The sequence below is a fragment of the Danio rerio genome, chromosome 10 (genome assembly GCF_049306965.1).
Source record: "Danio rerio strain Tuebingen ecotype United States chromosome 10, GRCz12tu, whole genome shotgun sequence".
Taxonomy (NCBI): Eukaryota; Metazoa; Chordata; class Actinopteri; order Cypriniformes; family Danionidae; genus Danio; species Danio rerio.
In genome coordinates, this window is record NC_133185.1 from 42,465,504 (window position 1) to 42,479,598 (window position 14,095).

Genomic DNA, 14,095 nt, shown 5'->3' on the forward strand with positions numbered 1-14,095 from the left:
GATTGCTAACACCTGCTCACGTGACATCACAATCAAACCCTCGCTGCTGAGCTTCACGGTGAGTAGGGCGTTAAACAGTTGTTTCTGCTGTTATTTGTGAAATTATTGGATATTATTTAGCGATTTCTTCGGTGATAAGTAACGTGAATTTGTGATTTTAATGCACGAATTGGCTTTTAACATGTTTTTTAACGCTAAAACCAAAGCTGACATGGTTTTGAACCCACAAAGGCAAACCCGTGACATGAGAAACGTTTGAAATATTTAAGTTAGACAAATTATTGGTTACAGAAAATGTTCAAAACTAACGTTACATTTACGCTGTGGGATCTCCGGCTGGGTCAGTTGACATTTCTGTGTAGTGTTTGACTGCGGTCAGGACAGCCGCCAGTTCAAAATGAACGGTCATTCTAGCCGCCAACTTTCTGCGGTCGCTCATACACTGCTTATTACGGTAACCCTATAGCGATAAAAACTGATGTTAACACAAATACTGTTGCTAATGCATGTTTGTTTGTTATGATAGACCAGCGTCTCCCACTGACTGATGATAAAATATTTAAAAATTACGAAAAAATAAGTTAATGCAACTAAGTAATCGGAATATCGAGAATGATTTATTCGTAGTTACAAAATAAAAGTCATTACAGTCTTATAAACGATACTGCTTTGTCACTGTATTAAAAAAAGCTATATTAATACAGCGAATTCGTGTCACGAGACAGTTTTACCTCAGATTGATAGTTGGCATTATCACGGTGTTAACTAAACACTTCTCATGGGTATCTGACATGTATATATCTATGGGTATCTGATATGAAATTATAAAATAAGAGCCCTTTAAACCTTAAACAAAACACCTTTTGGCCCTGCTTAAAAAAATAAATAAAATAAAATGATTAGATATCACTGACCAGTTTTACCTCAGAATGATAGTAGACATTACCACGGAGTTAAACTAAACTGTTTCATGGGCATCTGATCTGAAATTATAAAATAAAAGCTTATGAAACTTTACTCAACACTATTTAGACCTGATTTAAAAAATAAAATAAATACATTACAGGCCAGTTTTACCTCAGAATGATAGTAAACAATACCACGGTGTCAAATAAACACGTCTCATGGGCATCTGATATGAAATTATAAAACAAGAGCCCTTTAAATCATACACAAACCATTGTGCAAGCAAACTGCATCCTTAGAGCTGGCAAGACACTGAATTTTACTCACCTGACAAATCAACCTAAATCAACCTAATATTAACATGGGACATGTGCCTGCCTGGTAATATTCAAATTCTCTACAGAATGTTACGTTTACACACATCCACAAATTACATGTAAATGCATCAGCTTTTTAGTGTAATACTCACTACTCTTGAGTACTTTTGAAAGATCTGCTTTTTACTCTGAATGAGTAATGGTACTTTTAATTAATTATGATTTTTTAGTACTCTTTCCACCTCTGTGTGTGACAGTCCCTCCATTGTTTACCACACTACTTTGAATAGTTGGTCTGAAATCGCATGCAATTATAAATTCAAAACAACATTAGCACTATTTAATTGTCTGTAAACAATGTTGTACTTCGATAGTTGTTGGCTGCTAAATGATTTCCTTATTTATACTTTACAAAACATGATTTAAAGAAATTATATTACTAAGCAAAATGTCTGAATGTGCGAATATAAAACCAGTTTACCCCAGTCAGAGACCATTATATGTGGAGAATGTCACTTTACTGAACAGCTGTATTTAAGAGCGCCCCGTGTTGGTGGGATATTTGAGCTGGTAATGAGATTGCTGTGGTTCAGGCTTGGATTGCAGAAGCGCTGGTGTCAAAACTCACTCCGCCTCTGAGCTCAGGGGTCTCTCCTTACAGTCTACAGCCACTCAGGAGTAGGGATGGTCACACTAGATGCCCTGACCTCTGTTTCTCTCTCTTTCAGTGGATCTGTGGAGGGAGGATGCCGGTGTTGGTGAGGCCGTTGGTTTCTGTCACTGTGTTGACTCTGCTGGGCTGGTGCTGGTACAGTTTTAGAAGGAGGAGAAAAATTAAAGCTTCTCTCTGGACTGAAGAAGAGAAGTGTTTGTTAGACGGAAGCAGCCCGGTTCAGTTTTCACCTACTGACAACGGTGTTTTGGGGCAAAGGTCAGTAGTTTAGAGTGTGCATGACTTGTGTGTTGTTTTAAGTGTGTGTGTGTTTGTGTGTGTGTGTGTGTGTGTGTGTGTGTGTGTGTGTGTGTGTGTGTGTGTGTGTGTGTGTGTGTGTGTGTGTGTGTGTGTGTGTGTGTGTGTGTGTGTGTGTGTGTGTGTGTGTGTGTGTGTATGTGTGTATGTATATGTTGTTTGAGCTATACTTTTGTCTTAAGTCTTCGGCTAAGAATGAAAATTAAGTTTTGGCCATTCATTTAAAGCAGAGATGCCCAAAGTAGGACCCTTGTGACCTTTGATTTGGCCCACCATCCCATCTGAGAAAAGTGTACGAATGATCAAGAGGGTTGGGGTGAATGCCTTTAAAAGAGATTGTCATTTATAATTTGACATAACCCTCTTTGTTTGTTTGTTTGTTTTATTGCTGCAGCTACCAAAAAGCACGTTTCAATTAAATGTTCATGCAAATATATTGCATCATTCATGCTTTTAGCAGTGGGGCTAATGTTTACATTCTTGAGGAATGGAAAATCTAGGTTCATGCCAAAATTATCCTGACCTATCCAAGTAATTTTTGTTTTAGAAATGGATCGAGATTAAGATTCAAGGCAGACACCAGACTGCTTCTGTTTTTTGTTTTTGTTTTATAGTGACCTGAAGATGAATCAAAACATCTCCAGATCCCCTGAAATTACAGAGTTAACTGACACATCACCATTTGTGGAAATGCACAAGTTTACCAGTACCTCACCTGTAATAGGCCTCAATGAGAGGGTTCGGCCTGAGCCAGAGGGAGAAGTATCAATTCGTTTCCCTGAGACAAACCAAAGCAAAAAAGAAAAGGACGATTTTACTGGTGAAGTTCATGAAGATGACTTTACTGATGATAAAGATGGCAGCAGCCTGTCTGATTTCTCCCCTGAACAAAGCCAGGAGAACATGGAGATGATCAGTTCTGTTCTGGTCCAGCAAGTAATACACACAACAGAAAACCAGCACTCCAGCGATCAACTTTCGAGACCTCCAAACAGTGGATTTCAATCTGCTTCTCAAGATCTAGTTCAGCATCAAAGCATCAGTGGCGATGACAACGACAGAGAAACCGGCTCATTCAGGAAAAAACTGCTCAGTGATTTAGGAGCTTCTGTTGGAGATGATTCTGGATGTAATTCCAGCTTCTCAGAGGATGTTTCCGGTTCGGAGGGACTGACCTGTGAGATCTCAGAGGAGGAACAAAGCTTTTTAATGACAGAATCAGACACAACCAGCATAGACGGCAAAATGATTCCCAGCATTCTCGGAGAGGGAGAGGAGGCCTGGCATGGTACGTTTGTATGTATATTAAAACTTTTTTTCAAAAAAGGGAATTAATTCACTAATTATTAATTCACTGAAAATAAAAAAAAAAAGTTTGTTTTGGTAAATTTCAATCAAAATCTGAGCATTTGCTTCTGCATTTGGAGTTGTGGTTTTTCTTTGTTGATGTCAGTTTGATGCTGCAGCCACAATATTCTTAACCACGCCCCTCTTACTGTTAGTTTGCATTGAGGTTATGATGTGCAAAAAGAAAGACCCGCCTCCTTCTCAATATCCCATTTCACCTGGAAGTACAATAACATACTGAAATAAGTCTCAGAAACTTCTGGTTTACACAGATTTAAGATCGGTATCGACCAATAATCATATTTATTGACTCGATCAGTACTCGCCAGTCTTAGTAAATTTCAGTAAAGAAGTAATGGATTTATAGGTGCGTATTTTAACTTCTTATGCATCAAATGTGCAAACTTTTTCTTGATTAAGACATGTTGAATTCTTTTTTTTTTTTTGTCATTTGCAATGTTGCTGAATTGCATTGTTTGTAATTTTTCTTACCTGTGTGTATTATTTTCTATAATGTTGCTTCTGGCCATGACATGTCCACACTAAATTGTTAAAAAAAGATGTGTTTAAGGTATTATATGCAGCATCCTTGATTTATTCTCTTAGCTAAGGCAGGATCCTTACTTGAGTATCATACTTGGAGGAAAAATGTGCTAAATGAATGCAGTACAAGGCTGAAGCATTAGAACTGGTATCGGTATCAGACGATCACCAAGACAAAGAGTCGATACTCTGTATTGGCTGCTAAAGTCATGATTGGAGCATCCCTACTTAAGAGCATTGTTTTTTTATTATTGGGTAATTTAATACCTTTTAAAGTCATCAATATGTTATATAAGACATATAATAGAGCCATCATAGGGAGACAAGCTAGGCATATTTTTCTGTCAATGTCACAGAAACAAACCTTTGTCTTCAGTTGCAGAAGGCATGAGATAACATAACTGTTGAAAGATCTCAGGGAATGCATTCATACTCTGAAGGAGAGATTTACTGCTACTATTGCTGCAAAAGGTGGACATTCATTCATCTCTTCATTTTCTTTCAGCTTAGTCCCTTATTTATTAGGGTCCGCCACAGCAGAATGAACCGCCAACTATTCCAGCATTTGTTTTACGCAACAGCCGCAACCCATTACTGAGAAACACCCATACGCACATACAGTGGCCAATTTAAATCATTGACCTATAGCGCATGTCTTTGGACTGTGGGGGAAACCCACGCCAACATGGGGAGAACATGCAAACTCAACACAGGAATGCCAACTGACCCAGTTGGAACTCGAACCAGTGACCTTCTTGCTAAAGCAGAACGTGACGGTTATTATAGCTAAAAGTGAATGAAAAGTCACCTCATCTGATTCACCTCATCTGGTTCAACTCGCTTTATTTGATTTAAAACTTAATCATAAAAAATAAAATCATGTTTTGGAGGCAATATTTTTAGATCTGTTAGAATATTGGCCACTGCATGTATTTTTTGTTTTGTTTTTATGGATTATGTTTTTGGATGTATTGCAAAGAGAAACGCATGCCTACTAAGTTTAAGTAGAAATGCTGTATTAACATTTATTTAAACTGTTAATTACGAGCCATTTTCAATCAGAGAGAGGATTCAGTCACAAAGCACTAACAAAATGTGTGCTGCATTCACATTGACACTGTCTCCAGGTTCAGGTGTTGAAAGCTGCATTGTTGCTGATACTCAAATGAGCAGCTTGGCTCCTCCTCCTTCCCCGCCCATCATCCAGTGGGACATAGAAGTGCCAACGGTGAGCCCTGCCCACAGACACACACGCACACTAATTATTCATTTCCTTTTTGGCTTAGTCCCTTTATTATTCTGGGGTCGCCACAGTAGAATGAACCACCAACTTACACAGCGGATGCCCTTCTAGCTGCAACCCATCACTGGAAAACCCATACACTCTCATTTACACACATACACTACGGACAATTTAGCTTACCCAATTCACCTCTTTGGACTTAGGGAAACCCAGAGGAAACCCATGCCAACACAGGGAGCACTCTGCGGAAACCCATGCCAACACTGGGAGAACATGCAAACTCCACACAGAAATGCTAACTGACCCTGCCAAGGCTTGAACCAGCAACCTTCTTGCTGTGAGGTGACATCGCTAACCTTGTAGCCACTGCGTCGCCACACTAAGAATTTTTAAACACAATAGACTTGTGTTTGAATGTGTTCAGAGATGCTGCACAGCTATAAAAATGCATGATCTTGAAGTGCAAGACTCACTACACTACAACATATAAAGATGTTGAGGATTGTTTTAGATATAAAAAGAGTAACATGACTTCTATAAGTGAGAGAATGACCTTTTTTTTTTTTTTTTTTTTTTTACTTATTATGAGGTAGAATATTGTTATTTGAAGGTTTAAACCAAGTCCTGTCTCTCCAGCATCTTGTTGGTCGATTGATCGGGAAGCAGGGAAAGTTTATGAACTTCCTCAAGCAGAGCTCTGGAGCAAAGATCTACGTCTCCACCCTGCCGTTCACTCACGATATTCAAATCTGCCACATTCAGGGTGCGTTTTCCCATGATGATGATTGTATTTGACTCTTTGCTAAAACTCAGTGCTGAATTCACATTTGTTTGTGTTGATCCAGGCTCACAACAGCAGGTGGATGAAGCTCTCTCTCTTGTCAGGAAGAAGTTCAAAGATCTGGATCTGAGTAATTGTGCTCCTCTGCCCTGCCTGCCCATCACATCCTGGGTGAGGATTTTTTGCGAATGTCAATTAATCAGGATGCATATTAAAAGTGCTTTTATTTGTAACCCTGGACAACAAAACCATAGTCCATTAGTGTCAACTTTTGGAAATTGAAATTTAGGGGTGATTTATATAGTGAACGTGTACAGGCTAAGCAAATTTAATACCCATGGCATCTGATGATACATTGAGATCTTTTGAAGCTAAATCATAGTTTGTAAAAAAAGATCTAAACATTTTTTACAACATTACTGTTACCGGGTGTCTGTGGGGTCTTAAAAAGTATTAAAAGTTGAAAATTAAGGCTCTTAAAAGGTATTAAAAAGTATTAATAACATTTTTACGAGGTCTTAAATTTTGTTCAAGCGTATTTTACTCCAAAAGAGCATAAATATATCTAAATATATATAAATTTTACTCCTAATATTAACAACGTGATGTCACGTAATTTGCGACAAATGTGGGAAGGTGATGTAACGCTCTCCACATGAAGCGAAACCATAAAGCGAAACAGACTGGAAAATGTAAGTTTTGAGTACTCCTAGTTGGAAAAAGACGAGTTTAAACAGTGTCTGAAGCCTGTCGCTTTAAAACAACCGCTTAATTTATTCATTAAAGCTTTGTTTCTTTCCAGCTTATCTGAGTGCTGTTGCATGGTTGTGCTCCATTGATTTATTTAACCACAACTCTTTATTAACAATTGTTTATTAAGTTAAAGGCTTGGTACTGATTTGAACTAAAAGTGGCAATGAGGTCTTAAAATATTCTGACAAGGTCTTAAAAAAGGTACCTTTATAATTTCTGCATAGACCCTATGTTAATCCACAGCCTCAGAAAATCATCCCAAGTGTGTTTGGGACAGCCTGGAGCACGAACAGCCAGTAGCCTTAAAATGTAAACATATATTTTGAACATTGTACTGTCGCTAAACGTTTGCAACAGAGGAGGATAGGATGCATATGTTGTATTCCTCACTAAACTAACTTGTTGTGAATGCTGCAATCGATATAAAAAAATAACCTTCAAATGTATGATCTCAAGTGGAAAGACTGACATCACCAATTTCAACCATGACCTACCAAAAAAAGAACTTTGCTGCAAGTATATTAGGGCCTTAAAGGGATAGTTCACTCAAAAATACAAATTCTGTTATTATTTTTTCCAGTTTCACCACAAAAAAGGAAGATACTGAAACTTGGAAAAAAACAGCCGTTGACTTCCATGTTGCATAATATTCTTCAGTCTATCTTCCTGTTTTACAGAGGAATGTTTCGTATAGAAACACTTGAGTATTAGTAAATGGAGAGGAGAGTTTTGGGTGAACTATTATTTAAAAGACGCACCACAGCAAGATTGACAGCATTGACACTGAATATCCTGACAAGATGGCACATAACAATGTATGTCTGGTTGTGAGAAGTTGTTTGTAAGAGGTGTGTGCGTGTCTGTGTCTGTAGCTGCTGCTTCCTCAGGATGTGTTTGTGGAGGTGATGGTGTCGCGGGTGGAGGCGGCTCATCATCTGTTCGTTCATCAGCACACTCATCCATCTCACCAGGTGCTTCCCACACTCATACAGGCCATGCAGCTCTGCTACTCTCAGCCGGGGTGTCCTAGCCTGCCCACTCCTGTTGAAGGTAAATCAACAAACAAACCTACTAAAATTGGCAATCATCTAATTTAGGGATATGCAACTTCAGTTCTGGAAGGCCACTGTCCTGCAGAGTTTAGCTCCAACCCTAATCAAACACACCTGAACAAGCTAATCAGTGTCTTTAAGATCACTAGAAATCTATATGAAGGTGTGTTTGCTTAGTGTTGGAGCTCAACTAAATTCAAATCAATCTAAATGCGTGTATTTCTTTACATATGTTGTAAATTATGGCTATTAATTTAAAGGAATAGTTCAAACAAAAATGAAAATTACCTCAATTTCTCCATCGACCTCCACTGATAGCCTAATTTTGTTTAAAAAAAATTGTTTTATAACAAATTTCATTTGTGTGCGTGCGTGCGTGCGTGCGTGCGTGTGTGTGTATATATATATACACACATACATACATATATGGGTTGTCACGATACCATTAATTAATCTTACAATACTATACCAGCTGAAGTATTATGATGCCAAAAAGTATTGCGATACTGTAATTCATAACTCGAATTATAAACAAAATTGTCAGAAATAGTACATTTTTGGTTATAATAGGCCTACCTGAATTTAATTCATAATTCCCTTAAGGCCAAAGTATTATTTGCTCCTCACTTCACCTAAAGTTTTTTAATTCTTTTAGTTTATTTTGTAGATAACTGACCAACAAAAAATACATTAAAGTAAAGATACAAATTATAGCGAATGAAATTTGTTACAAAAGAAAATTTTTTAAACAAAATTAGGCTATCAGTGGAGGTTGATTGAGTCAGTGGAGCGACGACACGAGGAACTGAGTCGACAATACAGGGAAGCGTATACAAACTGAGGAGGTGCGGGAGCGGGGTGGAATGTTCATGCGGGGAAGCGTTTCTCAAACTCAGGAGGATATATATATATATATATATATATATATATATATATATATATATATATATATATACTCATACTGTAGTAGGAAGTAAATACTATGTGTAATACTTTTGTGTTCAAAAGAAGAAGGAAACTCAATGTGTTGAATACGAGAAGAGTGAATAAATGACAATTTTTAATTTTGGGTGAACTATTCCTTTAAATTGGTCTCCAGAAAAATTGTAGAGTTTGTATCGTGTATTAACATGTAAAAATCTATTTTATGTATTTATTTGTTTGTTGTTTTTAATTGTATATTAATGAAATGTTTTTGCCATTAAAAGAGTAATTGTTGCTCACATGGCATTAAATATGATGATCCCTTTAAATTGATGATATAATAGATAGATTTTTTCATGCTGTTAACACCCCCCCCTTTTTTATTTTTGCCCTGAATGTTGTGCACAGTTCTTATTTATTAAACTGTTGTCTAAAAATCAATAAGAAGTTAATTTTGTCATATGTTAGACCCAGTACTTAAAAATAAAATTTAAATTAAAGGGAAAGTTCACCTAAAATGAAAATGTATTACCGTTTCAAATCGGTATGTGTCTGTGAATTTTATTTTTTATTTTTTGCAAAAAGTTTGAAACATGTTGGTTAAGAGCTGCAGTAAATGTTCTATAAACATATTTAACAAACAATTTAGTTGCAGATTCTATAAAAAATTAATTAGCAAATAATTAACTAAATATTATATGTAATTGATTACAAAAATATTATTCTAATAATAAATGTTGCCATTGACACTTGATCTAATAAATGTTTTTGATAATAAATAAATATTCTTATGTATTTTTTTAGTGGCTTATATACAGTAGATGGCATTACTTGAAGATTTGATTATCTATAGAAATTTACTAGTCATCTAGTTTATAACTGTGTGCTTGTGTGTGTGTGTGTGTGCGTGCGTGCGTGCGTGCGTGCGTGTCTATTTCAGTGGGTGTGGTCTGTGCCGCTCCGGTAACAGGAAGTGGCTGGCAGAGAGCACAGGTCATTCAGTATGATGGAGAGACTGGCACCACTCATATCAGATATGTAGATAGCGGAGGATACGACACCGTGAACAGCACCACCCTCCGGCAGATCAGGTCCTGTGCTCTTAATCGTTGACTGTTTTTATTTTTATGAATTAAATCTAATATTTTAAGTCTGTTTTTACAGGTCAGACTTTGTGACGTTACCTTTCCAGGCTGCAGAGGTTCTGCTGGACAATATCATGCCTTTGCCAGGTAAACATAGGCCTATTTCTGATTTAAAATTAATTTTGCAGTGCTTTTTCTGCTCATAAATATCTGTTAGATTAAAATAAATAAATACTTTGTACATTGCTAGGTGATGAGGAGTTTTCTCTGGAAGCCAAAGAAGCACTGGAGGAATCAACTGCTAATGTGGCCCTAATTCTAAAGGTTATAACACACAAAAAAGTTTCTGTTGGTTGTTTTCTGATATTGTGGATCTAGATTATTTCCACTTTAATGCATCATTTCAGGAGACTAGGATTTCTCAGAATGCTTTGTCTGCTGAACACCTTTGACATGGTTCCTACGCTTCTTGAAAGTACTTTAAAGGCCTGAAAAGTACATAAAAACAAACACAGGTCCTTGAAATGCTTGAATTAAATTGAATTAAATAACATTTGTTTATGGTTTTATTTTAACATTTGTACTCCATTATCAAAAACAGAACAAAAAAAACTGAGAAATTCTTAAATTAATAATGGTACATTTACATCTTGTACGATAAATTAAAAAAATAATGCACATTTTCACTTATTCCAGAAATAGCATTTGAATATTGCAAGTACTGAATTCAACAAATTTTATTAAAGTTCTTTGAAAATTACATTTTAACGTAAATATTAAGTGTAGGTGAAATGTTAAGTACAGTAAGGACTTTACAAAGGTGCTTCATTTAAAATTAATGGTGCTTTAAAACGCCCTTGAAGATCCTTGAATCTTGTATGAGAACCCTGCTGTTTCTGATGTCTTTAATAGTTCAGTAATACTTCTCTACCATATTTCTTAAAATACAAGTCAGTTTTTTTCTAATTAAAACAAGTTGTAACTTTTCATTTAAAAGCCAATAACTATTGCAATTAAGTCAAGCAAGCATAAGAGCTACACATTTTGGTTGTATTCTAATGGTAGAAAATTTTGTATACAAATTTACACATCCTACTAGTTTCAGTTTGATGATGTGTTTAGGCAGATTTACTGAATTATTGTTGTTTGTAGTAAATTCCACTATGGTTTGTACTTTATACTTGCATTCTAAGTATGTTTTGTGGGCTAAGGAAATATTTTGTATATATCTAAAACTTTAATTCTTAATAACAAATTTTTTTCAAAATCTTAACTTGGTTCTTAATGGTTCTGTTTTCTGGAAACATGTTCATATATGTGACTGGTCACAAACCGTACAATTGAACCAACATTAAATTGTAAACATTTGTACATTTAAATAACCCCCAGTCTCTCACAAAAATGTTTAATTACATAAAAACTTTCAGCTAAAACCACTTATTCTCTTTTATAACTTTTAATTAATAAGTGAATGTGGAAATAATTGCTAAGTTTTACTTTTTCATTTATGGTAATGCTGCATTTAGAATTGTTGTTGTTGTTTTATTATTATTATTATTTTTATTATTATTACCATCATCATTGACCCATTTGGTATACATCATATACATATGTGTGTGTGTATGTATATGTATATATATATATATATATATATATATATATATATATATATATATATATATATATATATATATATATATGATGTGTAACCAAGCATCATTAAAACAACATTAATTCATTCATTCATTTTCTTGTCGCTTTAGTCCCTTTATTAATCCGGGGTCGCCACAGCGGAATGAACCGCCAACTTATCCAGCACGTTGTTACGCAGCGGATGCCCTTCCAGCCGCAACCCATCTCTGGGAAACATCCACACATACATTCACACACACACACACACACACACACACACACTCCGGACAATTTAGCCTACCCAATTCACCTGTACCGCATACCGCTTTGGACTGTGGGGGAAACCGGAGCACCCGGAGGAAACCCATCGAATTGCAGGGAGAACTTGCAAACTCCACACAGAAATGCCAACTGAGCCAAGACTCGAACCAGCGACCTTCTTGCTGTGAGGCGAAAGCACTATCAAAACAACATGTTACTCTAAAATATTTATGTATAATTTTACACGATTATATCTTCAAATATTATTATAAAATAATTATTAATGGGTTATTAAGAATGATTCTCTCTTTCTCTTAATAAAAATGTATGTTTTTATTAAAAATGTTTATGCACGTCTCTTCAAATGCAATTTAAGTGTTAAAAAGATAGTTCTTCTAAAAAATGTAATTCTGCCATCATTTACTCAATCTTGACTTGTTTTAAAGTTGTTTGAGTTTTTTTTTTTTTTCAAAAGAAGATATTTTGAAGAATATTGTAAACCTGTAACTTCTGACTTCTACAGTATTTGCTTTTCCTACTATGGAAGTCAGTGTTTACAGCTTTCTAACATTCTTCAAAGTATCTTTTGTGTTCACAGATCTTTTGTGTTCACAGAAGAAGAAACTCAAACTGGTTTAAAACAAGGCAAGGGTGAGTAAACGATGGTGTAAATATCCCTTAACAGTTACTAGCTTTTAATTAAACCAAACTACAGCTGCACAAAATAAAGTTTGCTTCTGTATAAACGTGAATGATGTTGTTTGTGTTCAGGTGACTGGCAGTCAAGATGGACTTCCTCTGGTGCACCTGTGGAAACAGGCAGGAGACGAGGTATTTAATGTCACTCCTTTTTGCCTAAACAGATCTAAAATGTCAGCTTAAACTGTGTTGTATGTGCTCTGTGTGTCTGCAGATGGTTCTGATCAACAGATCACTGGCTGATCAAGGGTTTTTCAGCTGGTTTGACACTCAGTGATCCTCCCAACACCCATTCACACCGTAAATCCTCTTTTACACTTAAGTACATTTGTTTGTTGTACGGAGATTGTGTTGGAAACCTCATTTTTGAATATTTCTATTTAAAATGTTGATATGATATAAAATGTTATTATGATGTTATTTAACAGAACATTGAATTAATTTATAATCCCAGCATGCATTGCAGAGTAAATCTGACTTAATGCAGTACACCAAAGCTGCTCGTAGGATACTGGTGTTAATATTGGACTGTTTTCTCAGATGGTCTCTTAAATGATGTTGGGTTGAAAGCTTGTGTTATGCTCAGGTATTTTGATATTGAGGTATGTTGTTTTTGTTTTGTAGTCATTTGATTTGTTAGCTCTCAGTTTTGTATTTAGTTGTGTTTGAGGAAGATAAGAGTGATGATGGTGCTCTCTGACTGAACTCTATACTTTTACACTGACGCTGCCAAACATCTCACTGCTGTTGGAGTAAAAGGTCTGTGGAAATCACAAACATTGTTGCGCTTCGTCTCTTGTGCCTGTGATGAATTTAAAACATGAACATTTTGCATCACAGGATATTAGGGATTGTCATTACCATAAAACAGCTGGCAAATCATTTGTTTTTAGCTATTTAGTACTTATAGCTTCATTTATAACACTTAATCTGTACAAAGATTACATGCATAATATATTACATACACCATAAATATATACAGCGGGGGGAAGAAAATGGCATCATAGAGTGAGCACGCGTTTTAAGGGAGCTCCTGTGGCATTAGCTCAAATATTCGGTAAATATATACTTTCACTCAGTGAAATCAGTCTGCCTGGCTAGAGAGAGACTGTGTCATGTCTTTAGATCAATATTTTTTGAAAGGATCTGACAAAATGCCCAAAACGAAGAAAACGTCAAAGTTCTACCACTAGCGACGTCGAGCAGCAAGCTGATGACGCGGGTGTGAGCCGTGATGAGGAAAGTTCCAGCTCCAACGGCCATGGGCATTCATCCTCTGTTATTTCTTCCTCATTTCTTCTGTCTTAAATCTCCATATGACAATTGATAACTTTGTGACTGTATGATGATGATGGTCAGCTCACGTAAATCTGCAGTAGGCTGAACGTGCTTTTCGGTTCAAATAATGTACCAGGCCTTTATTGGTCCGTTAAGATGAGCTTTTTTTATTGGCTACCGAAATGCTGGTCAGTGCGTGGTTGAAATAGTGATTTATTTACAGTACTCTGTAACGAATTGTGATTTTAAAAGTAACGAATTGTATTACTCCGCTTAATTTGTACTTAAGTACAAGTCAAATTAC

At 36.1% G+C, this 14,095-nt stretch overlaps 1 protein-coding gene across 1 annotated transcript; it reads left to right on the forward strand.

Moving 5' to 3' along the window:
* On the forward strand, positions 1-13,290 carry akap1a (A kinase (PRKA) anchor protein 1a). The gene is made up of 12 exons (XM_001342267.10): positions 1-58; positions 1,952-2,154; positions 2,808-3,481; positions 5,211-5,311; positions 5,963-6,089; positions 6,172-6,278; positions 7,733-7,910; positions 9,777-9,927; positions 10,001-10,068; positions 10,172-10,245; positions 12,586-12,645; positions 12,728-13,290. The coding sequence occupies exons 2-12, from the start codon at positions 1,970-1,972 to the stop codon at positions 12,788-12,790; spliced, it is 1,788 nt and encodes a 595-aa protein (XP_001342303.4). The 5' UTR covers positions 1-58; positions 1,952-1,969; the 3' UTR covers positions 12,791-13,290.
* Positions 13,291-14,095: the final 805 nt, after the last annotated feature.